The sequence below is a fragment of the Pagrus pagrus genome, assembly GCF_965226575.1.
Source record: "Pagrus pagrus genome assembly, chromosome: 1".
Lineage (NCBI taxonomy): Eukaryota > Metazoa > Chordata > Actinopteri > Spariformes > Sparidae > Pagrus > Pagrus pagrus.
Window position 1 is genome coordinate 6,952,025 of NC_140185.1, and position 23,683 is coordinate 6,975,707.

Here is a 23,683-nt window from a genome sequence, read left to right on the forward strand (position 1 = left end):
ATTTCATATACTGTTGGGTACAGCAATAGCTCATATTCTATAAAATCATATCTGCGGCCACTGTCCTCTGAGAACCACAAGTCTTTAAAATCTCACCTCTTGTCCTGTATATAATCTTAACTTCCTTATATGGAAAAACAAATCCTCTTTTATATGTCATGTTTGTGTTCAAACTCTTGTCTTTTTTTTCCACATCAATGGGCAGACTTCAGAAAGAATCAAATTAAATGTAAAAGAAGGTCAAAGATGCCAAGCCTGGAATGTACCAGTATACAAATGAATTCATGTCAAGTGTTATAGCCTCACAACAGGCTTTGTAGCATTCCTCAAAATCACAAAAACACATTTACACTTGATGTCAGGTTGACGCCTCCTCCTCCATCTCCACAATGAAGCCATGAGCACAGGGATGCTCAACAATCCCGACATCTTGGAACCTCAACACAGAGACACACACACATTAACACACACCGCCATGATATTTAGTTAGAAACTGTGGCTGCAGGCCGCTTAGGAGCAAGGTTATGTTTGTTACCCCCACCCTGATGTAGTATAAAGCTTAGCTTCCTGTTTGTCGTCAAAGTTCATGCAATTGAGTACTCAAAGCTTCACAACAGTGGGCTTGGCAATTAAGAAAAGCCATATGAGGAGGATGTTGATAAAAACACCCTGTCATGGTACTTTGACAACAAATGTGATGTCACAGTTGAGAAAAAACAGAGGAAATTACATGTTGACTTGGGTGGATTCCTGGTCCGCTCGATCACATAACTCACCTGGAAAAATAAATAAATAAATGTTAAAACAACCATTATACATACAAACTCTAAACTCTGACACTTAAATAAGAATCTGATTCTTAAGTCTGTTTGTATCATATTTTGATTTCTGGGTAGTTTTGATGCTTTTATTTTGAAGGCAATCCTTACAGACATATTGTGTGTTTAACTGCACAAAAGGAAATGTTAACAATCAATGTGGAAAATCTTACTGGATTTACTGAATATAAAACAGAATATAATGGGTTTAATCAAAAAACTTTTCTCTTGCTGAACATATTCCATTTACAGATGTGCAGACAACATCCATTCTCTCTTACTGCAGTTGATGGAGCTTCCATTGAAAACGTAGCCTGTCCGTATATCATGGCTGATCATATCGTTATTGACCGTTACATTGGCGATGCCATAGAGTGCATTGGGTTTGTTTGCACCACAAGTCAGATCCGTGCAGCAGGAGCCCTGTAGGCTGGCAGGCCAGCACAGAGTGAGGTTCTGTCCTCCGACCTGTACAACGAAATATGACAAAAACAAAACAAAAACAAACAATTGCCATTAAGCGCTTTAATAAGGACTGCCATGAAGCTACTGTGTCATATACTCTGTGTCTGAGTCTTACACATTTTACGTACACACATTTTAGTAGAACAGCTTACTGTTTCACTTTCAGAACTGATATTGTAGATACCAAAAAAAAACAGGATCCTAGTTTTGTTTTCACACCTTCTGCTGTGTAGACTGATGATTACTTGTAATCAGAGGCAAACAGTGTACTTGTCTTTTCAGTACTTTCATTATTGAGCCAGACTGAAGAATGACAGGTGAAGTTATAATAGTGTTTAGATGTGAGAGGTGATGACCCGCTGCATGGACACATACTGCTCATTAAACCCTCATATTGCCTCCTTCCTCCTGTGTCTGATTTACCTGCAGCTTCAACTGGTCCAGCAACGGCTCCCAGTACAGACAGAAGAAACTATCTTTTGATGAATCAAGTCCAAACTGGTCGAGGGGAATTACATCAGACCGGTTGCATTTGGCCGTGATCTGCCCATCGATGGACAGAGAGCTCTCATTGGCTGTGATTGAAATCCCATTACAGCCTGTGAACAGGTTGACATTGAGGCTCAGGGGGCCTTTGCCATGGTGCCAGGTGCCACAAAAGTTCAAGTCCAGGTTTTCACTTGAACCTGAAAGAGACACAAGTAGGAACATTTAAAATGCAGTCTTTGTAAGATTGTGAATGTAAAACTGTCACAACATTGCAGTTTCACACATAAACCCACTGAGAAACAGATGAGATGGGTAAGGTAAAAGGCATTCACCATAAAAAATTGATTTCATCCAGTTTTGAGAATTGTTTTTTTGTTTTTAAATAAGGAAAATCAGATTTTCACAAACACATTCTAATGAGCTCAAAGTAAGATGTTGGACTTGTGAAGTAACTGTAGAAACTTGTGAAAAGGTTTTACATGAAAATGTGAAAAAGAAAAAAATGAGAGATTTAATTGACCCTTGTTTCAATCTATCAGTCAAAACTGCGTCGAATAATTTTAACCGTCAAGTTTGATGTGCATGTAAATCAGTCACTAGCATTAATGCCTTCATCGGAATAATATGAGGCTAAAAGATGCTTTTTTCCCCCAGTGTGGTTATCTTACCTGAGGAGAGGAGGATGATCAAGATGAACACAGCCCTCAGATTATCAGTCAGTCGGAGCTCCATTGGTAACTACTGCTGAAAAGAAACAAAGACAGCAAACTGTAGTTGTAAAAGAGAAACAAATCTAAAGTTTACTTCTGGATAGGCAGGGAGAACAGTTAGTCAGCAAATTAAAAAAAACACCAAGTCCATACCTAGAGGTAGCACAAGCTTGACATATTGACATATTTTTAAACTATACTATTCTTATCCAGACGCCTGTTTTGTTATCTATGTTCTCTTATCAATGAATACAAATGAGTTCAGGCTCAAAATACACACAGGGACCATTCTGTGCTCTTATCAATGGGCACAGTCTGTCACAGCCTGTCAAGTTTCTGTGGGGTTTTTTTGTGTTTTGGTGTTTCTTTGCTTTCTGTTGTTATTGCTGAGGTGCACTGAGAAGCTGGGCGGGGTTTCCCCTCAGCTGCTGTCACACATACACCTGCAGCAGGTTGGAAATCAGTGCCTGCTGATAAGCCGTGGTCTTCATGCTACCTGTGCCAGATGATTTTGTCAGTCAGACATGTGATCACCTGCATTCCCAGCTACCAGTGGCTCCGCTTCCAGTACCCAACAACGTTGCCCTGCGCTCATCTGAGCCCCCACATGCCACGCTATCTACCCGCACCACCGTGATCAACCTCTCCTCCTCCTTCCACCTCTCGGAGGAAGTCTCCAGCATGAGTATCTCTACACCTTCACCTGCATTTACCTTGTGAAGTTAAATAGACCTTCTTGTACTCTACTCCCTGCCTCGTCCGCTTTTGGGTCCTACCATTCACAACGCGTTGTAACCCAGCGGATCCGGAATCCCTCCACCAGGCTCTAAACGCTCAAGGCATCCTCCTGGGAAAACATGAGCATATGCTCCGGGAGGTTATGGAATCACTCTAGGCTTTGTGCTCCTATGTCTCCCACCTCGGCCACCAAATCAAACTGCTTGCCTCCCAGCCACCTGCACCCCCCTCAGCTACGCCTGCTACTGTGAGTAATCCACCTACTACAAACTCAGCCCGACCTCCTTCTCCCCCAGCCAAGGAACCTTTTGTTCCCCCTCCTGAACATTACTCAGACCTAGGGTCCTGTGCTAGTTTTTTATTACAATGTTCACGTGTTTAATTTACAACCTTCCAGTTATGCTTCAGATAAGTCACAGATAGCTTATACCATGAATCTGTTGAGAGGGAAGGCAACATAGTATGGAACAGCATTATGGGAGGGGGGCCCTCGACTCTTATGTCACTTTTGTGAATGAGATGTGGAGGGTTTTTGATTACTCGGTACAGGGCTCGGAGGCAGCAAGTAGGTTATTCTCCTTATGCCAGGTGTGGTGACTATTTAATAAAAAACAAAACTTGTCACCTGATGGTGGTTTGGGATGGTTCTTAACTCGATTCCAGAGTGAATAAAAAAGAAAGGTTGCAATGTTGATCTCTTTGGGTGAGGTTCCCGTTTATTTCAACAAAAAGATAAGTTTGACAAAACAAAAGGTTTTCTATTTCTTCTCTGGCTGTCGTGTAAAAACTGTCTTTCCCACCACCACTCAACTCAAACTAATCAACTCTCCTGATCTTAAGCAGCTGGGGCTGCTGCTGAGGTGAAAGAAAGCAACTGAAACAATACTGCACCCTTGTGGAAAAGTAAATACCTACACAACATAAAAATGGCTCCTACACACCGGCCCCATAATTGTGTTGGTGTGCACTACAATTATATAAACATATTTCAAAAAGGAGCCAAAAATGTTCTTCTTCTTTCAGAAGTCAATGTCCATAAATCAAATCTTCTTTCTTTCAGAAGTCAATCCATATTTCAGTCTTTAATAATAATCTTTATGTCTCCAATAGCATGCAGAGCTTGGTGACAGGCCTCTCCAGAAAGCCTGTCTTGGTCTTCAGCTGAACTGACCGGACAACGCCTCTCCTGTCTGGAAAGGTTTTGGTCACTTTACCCATTAGCCATGAACTTCTTGGAGCAGAAGGGTCCATGATAACAACAACGTCGTCGACAGAAAAATTCTTTCGTGGCTTTGTCCACTTTTGTCTTTCTTGGAGCAGTGGAAGGTACTCCCTTACCCACCGCTTCCAAAATAAATCCGACAGGTACTGTACCTGTCTCCATCTTCGTTTGATGTATATATCACTATCATCAAAAAGTCCAGGAGGAAGAATGGGTTTGGCTTTCAACAGAAGAATGTGGTTGGGTGTAAGTGTTTCCAGGTCATTAGGGTCATCGGATAGTTTGGTTATTGGGCGACTGTTGAGAATGGCTTCAATTTCACAAAGAATAGTGCAAAAGCTCTCATCATCCATGGTTTGCTGTTTGACAATGGAATACAGCACCTTTCTTATGAGGCCAATGATCCACTCCCATGTTCCACCGTAGTGAGATCCAGCAGGAGGGTTGAAGGTCCAAGCTATTCCTCTTTTTGCCAAAGCACTTTGAATTTTGTTGTGATCCAGGGCTTTAAGAGCTTCCCTTAGCTCTCTTTCAGCTCCAACAAAATTGGTGCCGTTGTCTGACCTGAGGTTGGAGACTTGCCCACGTCGACACATGAACCTTCAGATGGCATTTATTCATGAATCTGTTGTTAGTGAGTGGGCTCCTTCAAGGTGTACTGCCCGACTGGTCATGCATGTGAAGATTACGCCATACCTTTTGACCATGCTACGACCTCTTTTGATGTCAATAGGGCCGAAATAATCCACGCCTGCATTAGTAAATGGTGGCAAGTCTGGCAGGAGTCTTTCAGCTGGAAGGTCAGACATTTTCTGTTCTCCAACTCTCCCTTGAAGACGACGACAGGTAACACAATCAGCAATGATTTTTCTGCAGGCTGAGTTTGCATTTGTTATCCAGTAGGTTTTTCGAAGTGTAGATATCATATGATTACGTCCAGCGTGACCCACTTGCTTGTGAATATGTTGTAAGATAAGTTTGGATATGTGTTGATCTTTAGACAGAATTATTGGATGTTTTACTGTTTCAGGCATGGATGCTTTTCTCAGGCGGCCTCCTACTCTCAACAGCCCATCTTGGAGTATGGGATCCAACCTGTAGATGTCACTGTTGGTTGGCACAGATGATGCTCCTTTCTCCAAGAGAGAGATTTCCCTGTGAAATCTTTGCTGTTGGCAGAGGCGTGCAATTTCCAGTTCTGCATTATGTAAATCATCCCGTGTCAATGGTTGAACATTTATCTTTGCTTTGTGTTGCCGATGTCCTTTATTGCATGTTTTACCTTTTTTCCTTAGCTGTTGAAGCAGGTCTTTAAACTTCAAAAACCAGGCGACTGAAGTTTTGAGTTTTTCCCAGTCTGAAAAATAGGTCAGAAGCATGTTCATAGTACTGGATGCATCATCAACAACACAAGCATTAACCGTGAGGTCTTGTTTAACCTCGGGGTCATCAAGCTGACGGCAGGTTTGTTTACCTCCTGTTTTGGCCAGGTCCCTTCCTCAGTCTGCAGAAATTCTGGTCCTTTGAGCCATCGCTCACATTTCAGAAAATCATCAGCTGACAGGCCTCTTGAGGCCTCATCATCGGGGTTCTGCTTAGAGCCCATGTACCTCCACTGGGCCACCTCTGTGGTTTCTCTTATGACAGCGACTCTGTTCGCTACAAATGTGTGGAATCTCTTTGTTTCACTTGAAATGTAATTAAGCACAGTCGTGCTATCGGTCCAGAACACTGACTGGTCCAATTCCAGTTGAAGCTCCTTTGTAATCATCTTGTCCAGTCTGACAGCTAATACAGCAGCTGTGAGTTCAAGCCTTGGTATTGTGGTTTGTTTCATGGGAGTGACTCTGGACTTTCCAACCATGAAAGTAATGTTAACTTCATCAGAGATGCCTTTCAATCTCAGATAAGAAACAGCGCCGTATCCACACTCACTAGCATCTGAGAAGTGATGCAGCTGTGCATTGCTTACCTTTCCAAAGTTCTTCGGCTTGATGCACCGTTCCACCTTTAACAGTGACAATTTATGCAGATTTGCCAGCCACTGTGTCCACTTCTGAAGAAAGGTTTGTGGTATTGTGTCATCCCAACCAATTTTTCTTTTGCACAGCTCTTGTAGCATCAGCTTGGGAGGCAGTGTGAACGGTGACAAGAAACCAAGAGGGTCATGGATAGAATTAACCACTGACAAGATTCCACGGCGGGTACATGGACGACTTTCCAGTGCAATCTTGAACATGAACATGTCTGATTCCGCACACCAGTGCAATCCAAGGGCTCTTTCAACAGGTAAGTTGTCTTTATCCAAATTGAGCTCTTTGGTTGCTTTGGAACGATTTTCTTCAGGGATGCTTGCAATAACTGCTCGACTGTTGCTCATCCACTTTGAGAGCCGAAAGCCTCCTTTGGCACATGCAGCAGTGAGATCTTCTCTTGACATTAAAATGTCATCACATGACCTTTCATTAAAGTCTTGGTTGTACTGTGTGATTAACAGCTGTTCCACTTTATCAATGGAGATCCTATTGACAGTGACAGTAGGGCAGCCATTCTTCCCTGTATCACTTCCACTTCCTCTAAGTGGGCCGTTCACCACCCACCCCAATAGGGTTCGAACAGCATAGGGTCCATCATTACAGCTGTTAATGATTTCCCACGGTTCCAAAAGCATCGAGGCATTTGTGCCAATCAACAAATCCACTCCAACTTCAAGCTCGGGAACTTTAATCTTTTGCAGGTAAGGCCATTTTCTCAGATCCTTTTCTGTTACAATATTGTGTCTTGTAACCGGCATGGTTTGCTGAGTGTAAACCTCAGGTAGGTCTAGAAACCTGTTGTCATCATAACCAGCTATTTCCAGTCCAGTCAGAACATGTGTCTTTACAGTATGTGCTTGTCCCATAGTTCGCAGGAAGATGTGGGTTTGGATGCTGTCCATGTTCAGCTGTCTCATCAGGCGTTCTGTACAAAAGGTAGCTGAGCTTCCGGGATCAAGGAAAGCGTAAGTGGTCAAAATTGTGTTTCCATTCTTAACCTTTACTTGTACAGGTACAATTGAGAGAACACATTTCTGCGTACCGGCCCCAGTGCGAGCACAGGTCTGCTGAGGGACAACAGTGTTGTTTGACTGTTCAAATGTTCTGAATTTAGCTGGATTGTGAAGCATTGTGGGATGTCTGAAGTTACATACATCACATGTTAGATGTTTTTGGCAGCTCTTGCTGATATGACCTGGTTTTAGACAACCAAAACAAACACCACTTTGCCTTAAAAGATCAAGTTTCTCACGATGCACTTTGTTCTTAAGATGTACACAGTCTTCTATTGCGTGATCCTCTTTACATATGCAACATGAAGTAGTCTTGCTTTTTGATAGAGAAAAGGCATGGGAGAGCGGTGTTTCTGCAGACTTTATACCTGCTGAAGTGCTTACAGCTGCCACAGTTGCTGGATTTTTATTCCTGGGTGAAAATCGTGTGGGAGCTTTTCCTTTAAGTGTGTTTGATCGGATGTTCCAGAAAGTTGACCAAATCAGAGAACAAAACTCTACTTCCACGTCTCTCCTGTAGGTCACAAACAGCTGCTCTCCACCTCTCTCTTAATTTGTAGGGCAGTTTCATCACAAGCTGTTTCAGGTTTGATGGTACATTCATTTCTGCCATATATTGTAGACTTTCCATCATGTTACAACATCCTCTCAAAAACAACATGTATGTTTGAAGAGAACCAACATCTTCAGCTTTTATTGGTGGCCAACTTAAGGCTTTCTCCATGTAAACTGCTCCAATCTTCATTTCATTGCCAAAGTGTTCCTTTAACAAATACTTGGCTCTGTGATAGCCTTGATCATTTGACATGTGAAAGCAGCTTCTGATCAGTTCTCTAGGCTGCCCCCTAGTGTGCTGTTCTAGGTAGTACAAGCAGTCCTGGAGATTATTGACTTTTCTTTCAACCCCCTGTTCAAATGCCATGGTAAAAGATCCATACTGTAGAGGGTCGCCATCAAATATGGGTATTACTCGAGGTGGAAGAGATGCTGAGTGTTGTTGTTGAACCAGCTGAGCAGTGATTTCTGTTTGTCGCTGCATAATGTTGCCAATGTACTGTATTTCATTTTCATTTGTGTTCATTTGTGGTGTGGTACAAACATTGCATGACCTGTGACCTTGTAGTGAATTGAAGACAGTTGTATTGCCTCCTGGTGGTCTTTGTAGGGATTGCATTGGTTGTATTGAAGTGAGGTTTTCCCATGGTTGTGTTTGGGCAGATTTTCTTTCCTTTGGACGTGCATCATGCAAGTGCGAGAGTTGTTGTTGTAATGGTGGCTCTGTCTTTGGACTTTGTTTTGTAGCTTTATTGAAATATGAGTTCATTCCATCGGATGGTGTAGAGCCACTTCCCACCACACTGCTTTCTAGTATGGCTATTTTAGCTGTAGCAGCAGCTAGTTGGGTTTCTATTTCCAGTTGTTCCTTTTGTCTTTTCAATCTTTCCTGTTCTGCATGCAGTTTTTCCTCCTGAGCCTCCAGTGCATGTTTCTTCTCCAGAGCAGCCATGTGTTGGATTAGTGCTGCCTTTTCAGCCTTTGCTCGGAGGCATGCAGAACTTGTGGTGGAAGATTTAGATGAAGATTTAGACTTAGATGAGACCCGTGTTTTTCCAGGGGGGGGGAACATTTGAAATACTATCATTGGGTTGAATTTCATCCTCCTGGTCATCATTTGGTTGAATCTCATCTTCCTGAATTACAGACTCTTTGTCACAATGTTTTTGAGCATCCTTCAACCATTTATACACATCACACATGAACTTTTCATTTGCTTTAAGTTTCTGTTCAAACCATGTTTGCTGCCTTTTATATTCTTCTTCAGGCAATGGCATTTCCATGAATGCATCATGAGTTTCAGCAGCAGCATCACACAGCTTATTAAACTCCTTTAAAAGGTTTTCAACATTGCTCAAAGAATCAGTTGTTATTTTGACAGATAACAGATTATCGATCTGCAACTTGATTTTAGATGCTTGATTCAAGGTTAACTTCCGGTTCTTTTGTAGGTTTTCGATTAGAAATGAAACACCTTTTGCAGTTAATTTTCTCTCTCTTTTTGCAACATCACTTTTTGCAGCACGTTCCTCAAGAATAACATTTTCAACATCAGCATTTTCCTCCATTTCCACACTGTCAATATTTCAACATGTGACGTCAGCAGGACAATAGCAGTCATTCACAGGTGATGATTATTTTCCTCCACTTTCCATTTCCATTACTTTTTCCATTCATCAACATCCATGACGTCCAGTTCCAAAATCCAATGCATCAATACAGTCCAGTTCCATTAAATCACTCAAACAGGCTCAGTTTCTTCGTTCATGCAGTTTTATTGTCTGCTGTGTCCTTTACCTTTCTCATCTGGCTTTGTATGATGAAGAGGGGGGAGGGGTTGCAAGCTCCATGGCCTCCTCCTGATCCAAACAGCAGTCTCTTTCCAACAATGCCTTTTCCTCCATCCAGGGCAAAGCTCTTTACTTGTCCTCCATCCAGGGCAAACAGTTTTTACTTGTGTGGTGACTATTCAATAAAAAACAAAACTTGTCACCTGATGGTGGTTTGGGATGGTTCTTAACTCGATTCCAGAGTGAATGAAAAAGAAAGGTTGCAATGTTGATCTCTTTGGGTGAGGTTCCCTTTTATTTCAACAAAAAGATAAGTTTGACAAAACAAAAGGTTTTCTATTTCTTCTCTGGCTGTCGTGTAAAAACTGTGTCTTTCCCACCACCACTCAACTCAAACTAATCAACTCTCCTGATCTTAAGCAGCTGGGGCTGCTGCTGAGGTGAAAGAAAGCAACTGAAACAATACTGCACCCTTGTGGAAAAGTAAATACCTACACAACATAAAAATGGCTCCTACACCAGGGTTCTCAGTCAGTGGCAGCCTACTCCATTGATTTCCGCATCTTAACAGCTGAGAGTGATTGGAACAGGCCGGCGTTCGTAATTTTTTTTTAAGAGGGGTTTATCAGAATTTACATGAGCCAGCATCCCTTGAGCAACTCATTTCTCTTGTTATCCAATAGGATAATCGTCTTAGGGAGAGACAGGGAGAGACAGCGTCCACCAGTTGTAGGCCAGCTAGCTCCAACCCTAGTCAGATCCCCCAGTCTCTGCCAGCACCTTGGAGTTCCCCATGTCCCTTCTGGATCCTCAGAGCCCCCCCTGCTGCCCTGGAGGAACCAATGCAGGTGGGAAGAACTTGTTTGACTCCTGAGGAACGTCTACCCCTTATTACAAACCAACTGTGCATCTACTGTGGTCAGCCCGGACACTACCTCGCCATTGGTGAGCCAGACTTCCTCCAGTTCCAGCCCTCCAGTCCATATCAATCTTCTGGCATCCCTCCAGTGGTCACGTAAGTCCATTCCCATTAATGTTATTGTGGATTCTGGCACTGACGACAGCTTCATTGACTCTGCCCTGGTTGAACAGACACTCATCCCCATTGAACCCCTCGACACCCCCAAAATGGTAATCGCCCTAGATGGGCGGGGTTTGGCCACCATTACTCATCGCACAGTACCCATCACCTTACTAATCTCTGGAAATCATCGTGTGTGTCTCCAGCTGTTCGTCATCCCCTCACGCTCTGCCCCATGCAGTCGCACTGGGTCTCCCCTGGCTATGTCTTCACAACCCCCACATAGACTGGACTGCAGCCTCCATTTCCAGCTGGAGCACCTTTTGCCAATCCCACTGTCTCCACTCCGCCGCTACATCAGTCAAGGTATCTGCTTCCATCCCTCCTAAACCTCCAGATTTGTCTCTAGTGCCACCAGCATACCATGATCTGTCTACTGTGTTCTTTAAGAACTAGCCCTGTCTCTGCCACCTCACCTCACTTATGACAATTCAATGCAATTCACTCACGCCCCTGTCCCTCAGCATCGCTACCCGGCTCGTCAGTTTGTGGTAGAGATGGAGGACTCAGATTCCAACGTGGGGGCCATTCTCTCCCCAGCTACTACACACAAGCTTCATCCCTTTGCCTTTTTCTCCTGACGTCTCTCCCCTGCAGAAAGAAATTATGACATAGGAAATCAAGAGCTTTTGGCAGTGGTCTTGGCTCTCCAGGAGTGGTGACACTGGCTGGAGGGTACCCTGGAGCCCTTCCTCATTGGGACGGACCACAAGAACCGTTTTTACCCACGCTCTGCCAGAAGGGTCAACTCCCACCAGGCTCACTGGTCCCTATTCCTTAGTCGCTTTAACTACACCCTCTCTTACCGTCCTGGCTCCCCAAAATGGAAAGCCAGATGCCCTCTCTCGCCTCTTCTCCTCTGATGCAACTCCTGCTTACCCCAAGCCCATTGTACCCATTCCCTGGATCATTGGAGCCGCTACCTGGGAGATTTAGACAATTCTGCGGGATCCCCAACACAGTTACCCTGACCCTGATACAGGTCCACCTAACCGCCTATTCTTGCCAGAGGAGGTCTGGTGCTGCCCCCAGCTCACTTCCCAGGTCTGGCAGGCTTTTTGTGGCATGGAGATCCAAACTTTAATTTCATTATGCAACTCTGTTGCATAATCGCAAATAAATCACCTTGAACTTTGAAACATCATTGTGAGCATGTTAGCCAAGGATACGTAATAAATACAATTATTAATACTTATATAGCTTTATATACAACAGAAATTAGAATCAACTTATAATTTAACAGTGATACAATTTTAACATTTTAAATGGTCAAAAGGGCTGACGTGCTAATGAATCAGACACGCTAAAGTAAATGCTAAATTACAGCATCATAACGTTGTAGCCTAGCTTGTTTCTATAACGTTAGCAATATAACTGACGGTTAGTATTTTTCTTTGGCTTCACTTACCTTGGCAAGTTTTCTTGTGGGAGGGGGAGAAAGAAGGAAATGGCTAGATTCAGCACCTGGCTCCTCTCTTCTATTCAACTGTCTATGTGACTGGTTGAGTGTGTGTGTTTGTATGAGCGTATGTTTGCATGTGTGTGTGTTTGTTTGGAGCAGGATTTGTCAGTTGAATTGGTTGGACTTTGGTAATAAAGGGCCCTCTGTCTCAGTGATGGCAGGTTTGCTTTTAATAACAGACAGACACAGACAGACAGACAGACACACACACACACGGACACACACACACAGACAAAAGTAACTCTACATTTGTGACCCGCAAGATCTGCTGTGAGGGACAGAGAGGGTGAGAGTGGAAGACAGACAGAAAGCAACAGAAAAAAAGCAACAGCTTGAGAGACAGAGAGTCAGCAGACAATCTCAAGCCACAAGTTGGTTATCTTATCATTCATCTCCATGTAAAAACCACAGCAGACGTTGGGGTGCGACTGATGCCCTTTCTCTAATAGATTAACCATTAGGCATGCTTTTTGCAGGGTAAGGTGCAGCACAGCAGAAAATGTTTGTGCACGCTTGTCAGCAGTGAACAGTGTCCTATACTCTGAGGGTGTAATGTCATCTTCTGTCAGAAAGATGGTCTGAACTTGAAGACAAATGCTTTTGTGGCCTATCATGTGACAAAAAAAAAATCCATTTTGCATTTGTTTTGAATGTAATACTATTTTTTTTATTTTATTTTAAATGCTAATATCAGCTCAACTATTTGAGTGAGAAGTATAATCTCACCTCTTGTACTGTATATAATCTTAACTTCCTTATATGGAAAAACAAATCCTCTCTTTTATGTTATTTGACCTTTTTCATAAAACAAATCCTCTTTTATATGTCATGTTTGTGTTCAAAATGTGATACAAAATGCAAAAAGCCAAGCAGATGTATAGTATAGTGTTAGAATCCTCTTTATTTACATAAGTGTAACTTTACATTTGATTGAACTTTTCTGTTACTATACTAAGACTTTACTGTACAACCCACCAGAAAGCAGCAGTGGAAACATACATTTAAACCATCATTACAAACAGTCCCCTTCCATTATAAAATTCAAGGTACTTGTACTGGAGTGCCGTCGAGCAGCTTTCCCCAGCAAAAACAGAGAGGGTGAAGGAAAGCAAGTCAGTTAAACCAATTTAGGAAGGAGCAATGAAGTAGCACTTTACTAATACACCTGAACGTAACCGCTGTTTTCAGCAGAGGTGACACTCTTGCTATTGGATCTACACCTTCATCACGTACAGGAGAATGTTTACAAGATAGCAATCGCAGTTGGGTGGGGCAGATGATGTGGAAGTTCATCCCCCTTTGCATCACCGGTCACTTTTCATCCATTCTGGGCCAGATCACTGTACAGGATAAACACAGAAAAGTTGTTTAACTCCCGTCTGCTTGCAGCATCTTCTCGATCTCTTGATCCCATTGGTCGTCTTTGTTGTCTGACTCCGTCACCACCTCGTACTCCTGAAGCTCCTGCTGCAGCTCCTTCTCCCAGTCTGCTGACTCATCTGAATGTACGGGGAAGAGACAAGTCAATACTATGTATATAATTCTCAATATCTAAAATCTAAATAGGCTGAATTCGTCACTAAAATACAAGCAGCTGTGTGATAAGAGCACGTGAGAGGCAACATTCAGCTGAAGAATCAACAGAAACTCTAAAGAGCTAACCATCAGCAGAGTTGAGGCTGTCCTTCTTATCCAGCACCAGCTGCTCCATCTCTTTCCTCAGGTCTTCCTGGTTGATGGCCGTCTCGTCGAAAGCGTCGCTCACAAACTCGGAAACTCCAGGACTTGTCGACATCTCCTCCTCTTCTTCCTGAGGTGGCTTAGAGACACATGGACAGGAAAGAAATTCATCTTTTCAACTTTACATCTCTATTCAAATGATTGTTAGAAAATTAGATCAAGATATGCAAACACACCATACACATCTTTATTTTAATAGCCTTACCTTCTGTATGTCGCTGATGGAAACTGGTGGAGTTTTTGGTCTGACATTGTCTACAAAAAATAATACAGTGCTGTTAATTTTCCTCTTGCAAATCACAGTGTGTTGTTTGCTTAAATCAGTGACCCATGGATTAGCTCTAAAACCACAGCCCTGTCTGTGGTTTGTAATACAGGTTGTGTACAGCAGGAGTGGCACTAAGAGCCACGGCAAGCTGAAAATTAATGAAGTGGATGGCAAGAACTGCCGACTTTCATTCTCATTAATTTTCACCTTCCTAACATCACTGTGATGGCCTTCGATCCTACAAGAGCTCAGTAATGCAACGCCTCCCTCCCGCCCTCCCCACACAGAGCAAATAATCTGCGAGCATTTCCTGATAGTGAATCAAAAAACAAAAGCAACAAGTACATTTGCGGTGGAACAAGCAGGAAAACATGTGGTGACAAAGCAGATTGTCCTCTTTTACCACACCTTCTGTTGAAGAACAATAGTAATAATTGTTCTGCAATCATTTTGCATAAATAAAGAGTGGAAAGAGTACAGCTGGGGGGGCAGATGTATATGCTATGTGCACCCACCACAGCTATGCAAACGCCATTTATCACATAGGTAAAGGTATAAAAGAAGAACGTGAATGTGAATGTGCCACCTTCACAAAGCAAGTCACTGGTGGTATATGGACTGAGGTGAAAGAGGAAATCATTATAAATCTCTCTTCATTCATGTTGTTAACTAATATTACTGATGTATTTGATCTTTTTTTGTACAGTGCATTTATATTTACAGTATATTTTCAAAACGGTCATTTGTAAAATGTCAACCACATCAAGGCGCATGTCTAAACTTAATTTTGATATTGTGTGATTGAATAATCACTCTCACTCTGATTTTCTCAGAATTCAAAATTGAGATCTGACCGCCAACGATAGTTTAGAGGTACATGAGATGAATTAATGAAATGCATTCTATAAATAGCCACAGGATTTCACTGACAGACCTAACCCATGGTGTATTGTATGCAAACCTATGTGATTAAAGGCATGTCTACATCCGTTCATAGCGAACTGTTGCCTAATACACTGTGTGTCCTATACAATAATGATTGAGATCTGTAAAACAGAACCATGCTTACAAACGGCTTAATACCTGATGAAAATCATGCATACACATACAGTATTTCTTGAGTTTTAGGGAGTTTTCCCATCTGTACATCCCAATAGTAATCTGGATGTTTGGGGCGAATAAACACTGCCACAATAACACAGAAAATAACCCTGTGAAGCATCGCAGCTGTTGTTAAGCGTGGATCAAAGTCTGACCTGTTAAGAAGACATCCTCAGTGGCCGCCCTGTCCTCACCGTCCTTCTGCTGCTGCTGGGCTGCCAGCGCTGTGAGCTGAGCCGACTGCTTGACCAGAGACACCCGGTAGAAATAGTTCCTCCAGAAAACCTCCTCCTTCACACTGTCAAACACAAACACATCACCATCATTACCACAGGTTAATTAAATTGTGTCTGGTTAACACAACTGCAGAAACAGACATGTAATGTAAAATACACACTGTACACACTGCATACAATCACACACACTCGGAAGACTACTGACTGTTTCGGAACCAGGTCAAAGCGCATGCGGCTGAGGAGCTGGTCTTCCTCCAGCATCACTGCAGCCAGAGGATACATCTGCTCCATGTCGAAGTGGAACTGGACGCCAGCCGGAGGGTCCCGCAGGAAATTTCTCTTGTCCTACATTCAGAGAGCAAATATTTAACAAAAAGGGCAGGACGGTGATTATGTTGACGCAATAGTATAGTGTATCAAGTGTTTGCTCACAGCTGACAGAGCGAGGATCTGTTGTTGGATTGTCTCCTCCTCATTGTAGCCGACCCAGGGAGGCACTGCTGCTTCTAGACACAAACACCAGCACACAAACATTCACTTTGACACACAAACATCAGATAAAAACTTGTGTTCAGAGAGATGTTACAACGATGTATTGCCTGTCTCATCTCTAAGATACACACAAGCATATACCTGGATCTGGAATAATAGATGCTATTCGGCCGGCAATTTGAATGTGCTGATAATATCATGACATCATCACATCTTCTGCTGGAGTCCACTGCTTTTCACCGACACTTCACTTTATGGGGCTTTAGGTGCAGACATTGAATGTTATGTTTATTAATATGTTTTCTTTTTTGTAAAATCGCCTGAAACTAAGAATCGTTGTGTTTTTGTTGCCTTAGAACAACCCTCTTCCATGGAGTCCACCACGTTGCACTAACAAGTGTCTACAGTTGCCCATAAAAACAAAACAAAGACCGACCTGGGCTCTAGAGACGGCCTTTTGTGTTTTTAGTAACTATAGTAGAAGAGGTTGAGACGAGCAGTGTTCAGTTGCAATCCACAACCTCACTGCTATGTATTACATTACATTACATTATCGTTATATACAGAACAAATTAAGGAATGACTGATATTGTGCCTAACATGTCTAATTTTCAGCTCTAACTTTAACTTTTGACTGAAATGATTATATTTTACTGTTATGATTTCATAACTTTTGTATTTTTCATGTGCATTTGTCTCCAATTGTTTTATGCTTCATATTGGTTGTGTTTTGAACTGAATTGCACTAACTTGTATAAGGTGCTATATAAATGGATGGATTATGCACAGAGGACATTATGAGGACCACCGATTTAAAGAAAGTTCCCCAGTCACCCATGATGTGAAAAATATGCAACTTCACTGAAAACTAGTCTTCTGACTTTACCAGATTTTTTTGCCTTCTTCTCTTGAACAAACTTCTCTTGCTCCTTTTGGAAGTCTCCGAGGAAAGTCTGCAAACACACACACACACACACACACACGTTCAATGGAGGAATTTGCTTATTATTTGGGAGAAAGTCCAGTATTAAGCAACATCTCTACAGGAATACTGTCACGATGATGTTATGTCAAGTTGAGCAAATTTCTGCACTGACAACAACAAGTGAAACTTCTGTTCTTCCACATTTCTAACCACAGCTGTCTTCTAACTGCAGCCAAACTTGTCAGACAAGCCAATTAAGCGACATGCCTTGTCAATGATGCCATCGATTTTTCCTTCCTCCACAGTCTTCTTGATGCTCTGAGCTGTCTCCACCACCGACTCAGAGATCTTCTTCGTGGCAGTTGAGGCAAAACTGAAGATGTAATCTTCAGACGGAGGAGGAAGAGGAGAGGACAACAACAGCATCAGACTGTGGGACTGTCACCAAAACACTGCTACCACATTACAACACAGCTATATCAGAGGACAGCTTCTCCTGCAGTCAGACAGCCTCCTGTTGGCGCTGGACAACAAACAACACGGCTGAAAAACGAAACCTTAGTTACATGTTAACAAAATGAACACTTTTATAGACAGACAGAATCACATCAGGGTGGATTAGACATCAAATCGTCGAGCCACTGAGGGGGAAGTTTGCTCAGTCCCAGCACGACGTTAAATGAATTTATTTGGCAAAATCAAAAACAATATAAGGAAAACAGTTGTTTTTTTCCTCACCACCCAGTCCTTTCTCCTGCTCAGAGTTCTCCTGGTTCGTCTCTGGTTCTCCATCCTCGTCAGCTGGTTGCCGTTTGTTTACCTCGTTTTGTGCTTCCACCACCTTCTCTTCCTGCTCCACAATCAGCTCTTTGTCATCCGACGTCTTCGTGAACGTCGGGCTCTCCAAACCCAACCACGTCCCCAAACCTTTAAACATATTGTGCGAAATAAGACGACGGTTAGCTTGAAGATAAGAGAAAAACAACAGTGTGGTTTCGGACTTTATGCTACCAGGAACTAAATCGGACAGGATTTCTTCTTCTCTGTTTGCGTTTGTGTGAATTCAACGTGGGTGTTACTGCCACCCAGCGGTCGTAAGGGGGAATGACGTCTTCAGGTGCGCTCTGGATTCTTGACGAAACATTACCATTCATTACAGTGAAGCTCACACAGTATTTTAAAAAATAAAACAATTTAAAGCCTCAAAGTATGCGTTTGTATGGGCCATTATATTGACGACTGTTTCCATAATAATAATCATAATAGTTACAGGTGTTATAAAAGAATCTAAAATGAGGCACTTAACCACCAGGTGGCGATAATGAACCCGGAAATGTTTCACTTCTGGCACAACAAGACAAGGAGGAAGACAGACCGGTGGACTGAAGACAGGCAGGCGGAGGTCTGTTTGCGGTTTAGCACCATTTTATTTATTTCATGAATTGTATGTCTGTTAACCTGGGCTACAGCCCAGTTTATAAATCATTGAAATCCTTGTCATTCCCCATCAACCTTATCTGAACTGTTGAAGCTTGACTTGAATGGATTAGCCGGGCTACAAGGCCGTTAAGTTGTAAGGAGACGGACTCAACGTGCACCAGACTTCTTTTTAAAAAATAAGTAATTTGAAATATAATGAGTTTGAACTAAACAATTATAATGAATTAAAAATAACTTATAACATTTTAGGATTAATTGAGGTGTTGTGGTAAAATCGGCATATAGAGTAAGGCGGTTTATTGAGAGTTGACATAGTTGGATGACAGTTTATGGAGTTATGACGCCGAGATCGAAAAGTGGCCATTGGTATGTCACTCAGTGTGGCTCAGCGGCATATACCGATCCTTGCCGCTGGTATTTCACCGTCACATGACGGTATGTGCCGCTTGAGACTGGTAGGCCACTGAAAGACTGTCGGATGAGCACAGCAGTCCCCTGATGAATATGCAAATGTATTGCCACTGTGATGGTTTTACCACAAGTACTGCCGTAAATGTGAACATTTAATAAGTCTTTATTGACACTGCCAACTTAACACATCGCCGTAAATAAAGGAACGCGTGAATTTCTGTTGTATGTTATGTTGTTGGGATGTATGGATATAGACAGTAAGGACATGCTTGTGATATGATAATTAATTAATATGGTTTCATTTCTGCCTATAAACAGCTTAAAGTTAATGAAAGAGCTAGCCTTAGCTAACATGGCTAATGTTAGCCTAGCCAGCGTAGCCAGTCTGACTTATCGATAGCAGAAACTTTGAGCCCACCAATACTTACTGACAGGTTATTAGGAGAACACAAAAAGAAAAAAAACCCCACGTTATTATCGCGTTTCTGTTTGATTGCATAATAAAGACGCAAAAATAAATCTATACGACTATGGAAAAAATAACTATTTCTGAGTTTGTATTATTACTTCATCGATGTTGTAAATATTGAAATTCTGAGTTTGAATTTCTTCTCAGAAACTTAATAATGACCCTTTAATGTACATTAAACTGCTGTCTTTCTCCAGGTGAAAAATGAAGACTCTCATGGTGTTTGATTTTGACCACACTGTGGTCGATGACAACAGTGACACTTGGGTGATTAGGTAAATAATATATTGCTTGAATCAATTAATTAATCACTATAAAATGAATTTTTTAAAAATGAAGTAAGGTATGGATGTTTACTGCTGCAAAATGTATAAAAGTCACCACTTTATCCGCAGCGGATCTTTATTTGTTTTCTCTCTTCCCAGATGCCTTCCAGGTCAGACTCTCCCTGACTCTGTGAAGAAGTCCTACAGAAAAGGCCATTGGACTGAGTTCATGGGCAGAGTGATGAACTACATAGGTGAGAATTCTTTACCCTGTTTGTAGGCCACCTATAGTGGCAACAATATTTGCAAATGAACATTTTGTTGCCTCCAACCGGCTTTTTCCTCAGTCCTGACCCTTTTCCTGTCTGTGCGTCCAGGAGACCAGGAGGTCAGCCCTGACAGGGTCCGCAGTGTGATGGAGACCATCCCCTTCACAGCTGGGATGACGGACCTGCTGACATTCATATCGGAACGTAAAAGCACCATTGACTGCATCGTCATCTCTGACTCCAACACCATGTTCATAGACTGGATCCTCCATGCGTCTGGACTCCAGGCAGCTGTCGATCAGGTTTTCACCAACCCGGCTAAGTTCAACGAGCTCGGGTACATGGAGGTACAGTGCTACCACTCTCACGACTGCGATCGATGCCCCGTCAACCTCTGCAAGAAAAAGGTCCTGGAGCTGTATTTGTCCGAGCAGTCTGATGCAGGTGTGGAGTACGAACAGATATTTTATGTGGGGGACGGTGGGAATGATCTCTGCCCTACTTCCTGTCTGAGAGGGCACGATGTTGCGATGCCCAGAAAGGGATACACCCTGGAGAAACTGCTGGCCAAACTGGAAGGTCAGGAAGATAACACCTTTCTAAAGGCTAAAGTCATTGCCTGGAGCAGCGGCACTGACATCCTAGAGGAACTGAAAGCAAGTATTGAGTCGTAGCCTGGGTCGTAATTGATCCACTTCTCAGTTGTACCTGAAACACTGCACTTAATATTGGGTCTGCACCGTGGCAGGCAAATGCTGCTCTTTGTGATTGTGTAAAACATTTTTTACAATATTAAGACAGTATTTTTAATTTTTAAATTACAATTTTGTTTGTAAAATGTCTTTCTTTGAGTTTCAAATCCTTGAAAATTAATGATTTGTCTGCAAGAGACTTTATGGTTGGACTCTAAATTATGTTGAAAAGTTTGTCTTTTGTCCAGAGGTGGAGAATCAAGGCATCTGAGCCCAAAAATAGTACAAATACATTACTGTTTGCACATGCAGTTATGTTTGACACTGTATCAGACAAAAATGATGACCGGCAAGTTTACTGTTAAAATGAAATTCAGGGAAATTTATTCAGCAAGAACAGGGTGTACAGAAAAGCCCCTGTCCGAGACAGCAGGTCTGAGAGACAGAATGTATTATAATAGGAAATCGAGGAGAACCTGTGCAGTTCTCAGCTGCTCCAACAGTCAAGTCAATCTTCAACTTTGGGGGAAAAAAAAAAAAAAGAATGCAAAATACACAGCTGCCCCTGTCTGAGACCATACACTTTAGGGTGTTTTCACACCTGTAGTTCGGTTCATTTGTCTGGACCAACTGAAAAAAATGATACCTTGTTGAATTTTGGTGCTGGTCTGGTTCCTGTTCACATTGACATCTTACAAATGAACCAAGAAGAGTAAACATAACAATAAACATAAACATAATAGGTAACTCATTGGTTGGATAGTATTGGCGAGTTTATGCAGCAAATCGATATATATGTTTATAACAGGATGAAAGGGAGGCCCAAGTTTAGTCGTTATTCAGGGGATAACCCCACTAACTCCGGGCTAACCCTGCTCTGGAGTTCAGCATGCCCTTGGCTAAAGTCGTGTGTGTGTGTGTGTGTGTGTGTGTATATGTGTATATAAGTTTATAAAATATAATATATATAGGGGGAACCAGCTAGTCTTGTTCTGTTCGAAGGTAAAATAAATCTGCCTACAGACACCTGTGAGCTTGATAACATGTCTTATTTAGTTGTTGTATCATCCATATAAATGACTTCAGATGTGTTAATTATCCATGTGTAAGCAAGCAAGAAACATGAGACAATATTTAGCTTCACTGGTGCTGGCAGGAGCATTTTGATACCTTTGGACAGAGCTAGGCTAGCTGTTTCCCCCTGGTTCCAGTCTTTGTGCTAAGCTAAGCTAAGCTAAACTACTTCTGCCTCTGTCTCTCCATATTTACCTGACAGGTATGATTGTGGTATTGATCTTCTCCTTTAGCTATATTTAAGAGAGCAAACAAGCATATTTCCCCCAAACCTGTTCCTCTGAAGGTATTAACCCCAGGCCAACTTCCAGGAAGCTTGTGTTACCATCCATATTCCACCACACTGAAACACAATTTTTCTTCACCCCATCAGTACTTAACGTCCTCAGAACACATTAAGTTCATACGTTTATGAATACCAGTTATCACATCAGACAGGTGTGAAGCCTTTGCTGAGCACTTCAGATAACCTAACCTAAACACTTTACAACATGCAAATATTCTTTGTGACCTTTATGTATTTAAGTACATACTGAATTGCATTAAGCCTTTTCTCTTTACAGCAGACATTTTAACTTGTCAGTAGAAAAGGTCTCACTTCAAACATCAGCAATGGCTCTGTTCTATCCAGTTGTCACAGTAAGCCTCGACAGTGTGACAGTGAGCCAGCATGTACAATGGCGTTTAGCCAGCTGTCATTTTATTATTAACATCTGTGCTTTTCCTACTGTGACATGACAAAACGTCATCAGTGGAAAAGGAAGATTATAGCTAAAAACATAAATTTAGATCAGAGCTGTAGCCACCATTTTTAATGCAACACCTCCACATTGACTTACCTTGTTTGCCCTGTAGACTCAATAACAATAAAGAAATTAAACAGTATTTCCACTGGTGAAACTTTTCTGACTTCTAGAAAATGTAATCTATCCTGCCAAATAAATGATTCATATTTTGTCAACGTTGTAACTTCATCCTACAACTGAAAGTATTTCATCTTGTTGGTTTATACAATGTCTCCTATATGTTGTTGCAGTCCTTCAGTGATTTGAACTGTTTTACAGCTCAAGTCTTTGGTTTGAAGTCATACGTGTGAACCTATCTTGATTGTTTAAACCAGGTTTGAATTAACCTGATCATGGTGACTCTGAGTTGCTTCTACTGAATGGCATAAACTCCAGCGATTTGTTTAAGATCAATGAACAAAAAAAATCCAGGTGTTTTTTGTTTTTTTTCTACAATAGCCCCCAAATTTACTGAGTTTTGAGGATGATCTTTCTGTGTGTAAATCCAGAGGTGCTGTTTTACATCCATCCACGCTCTAATGATTGTGAAGGTCCCAAGGTTTATTCGGTATTGTTATCCAGATGAGTCAAAATGTCTTAGATTATATGGGAGTAATCCTTGGCCTTTGTTTATACTACCTGGACAGAGTATTTGGTTTACAACTTCAGACCAAACCAATTTTAGTTGACATTGTCATCAGGCAACGTGTGAAATAGTATTTATTGATTCTTCATCTTGTAACTCTAATAAAATTCAAACCAGAAACCTCTTCTATGCATTTTTGTCTTTATGTTCTGTTCATAGACTGGGTGCCAAGAAAGAAAGAGAAACCCCAGAGACACTGCAAAGCAATCACACAGCAGCCAACACTTTTTAATAATTAAATTATATGGCATTATGAAACTGTGATGGTGTTAGATTGCATTACATTGTATGATTTTTTTCTATAATTTTTGCTTTGTTTATAAAAAGCAAAACAAAACGTCTAATCCAGTCCATTAGATGTGGAAAAGGGGTATTTGAGCCGTCCCCACATCTCCATAAATGTTTGGCTGTAACACATTTGTTACCACATTCAGACAGTTGTTTTGAGACAATATACAGTATACTGACCCTTCCTTACTGGAGGTTAAAC

At 41.9% G+C, this 23,683-nt stretch overlaps 3 protein-coding genes across 4 annotated transcripts; 1 reads left to right on the forward strand and 2 right to left on the reverse strand.

The window, feature by feature from the left end:
* Positions 1-261: 261 nt before the first annotated feature.
* On the reverse strand, positions 262-12,403 carry LOC311258491 (uncharacterized protein). Its single transcript, XM_084354805.1, has 6 exons — positions 12,326-12,403; positions 2,441-2,513; positions 1,707-1,969; positions 1,100-1,286; positions 731-776; positions 262-437 (listed from the first exon to the last, which is right to left on the reverse strand). Exons 2-6 carry the CDS (start codon positions 2,502-2,504, stop codon positions 359-361), a joined length of 639 nt encoding a protein of 212 aa, XP_084210931.1. The 5' UTR covers positions 2,505-2,513; positions 12,326-12,403; the 3' UTR covers positions 262-358.
* Positions 12,404-13,255: 852 nt separating this feature from the next.
* Positions 13,256-18,177, reverse strand: LOC311266092 (synapse-associated protein 1-like). The gene is made up of 9 exons (XM_084368278.1): positions 17,880-18,177; positions 17,409-17,527; positions 17,103-17,169; positions 16,157-16,230; positions 15,930-16,069; positions 15,644-15,786; positions 14,325-14,374; positions 14,042-14,198; positions 13,256-13,878 (listed from the first exon to the last, which is right to left on the reverse strand). Exons 1-9 carry the CDS (start codon positions 18,076-18,078, stop codon positions 13,748-13,750), a joined length of 1,080 nt encoding a protein of 359 aa, XP_084224404.1. The 5' UTR covers positions 18,079-18,177; the 3' UTR covers positions 13,256-13,747.
* Positions 18,178-18,457: 280 nt separating this feature from the next.
* Positions 18,458-23,317, forward strand: phospho2 (phosphatase, orphan 2). 2 transcript variants are annotated; one of them, XM_084360112.1, is made up of 4 exons: positions 18,458-18,543; positions 19,659-19,736; positions 19,887-19,981; positions 20,105-23,317. In XM_084360112.1, exons 2-4 carry the CDS (start codon positions 19,666-19,668, stop codon positions 20,668-20,670), a joined length of 732 nt encoding a protein of 243 aa, XP_084216238.1. In that variant the 5' UTR covers positions 18,458-18,543; positions 19,659-19,665; the 3' UTR covers positions 20,671-23,317. The 2 variants fall into 2 exon arrangements, with proteins under 2 accessions (XP_084216238.1, XP_084216239.1); XM_084360113.1 differs by lacking the exon at positions 18,458-18,543 and adding an exon at positions 19,145-19,249.
* The last annotated feature ends 366 nt before the right edge of the window (positions 23,318-23,683 follow it).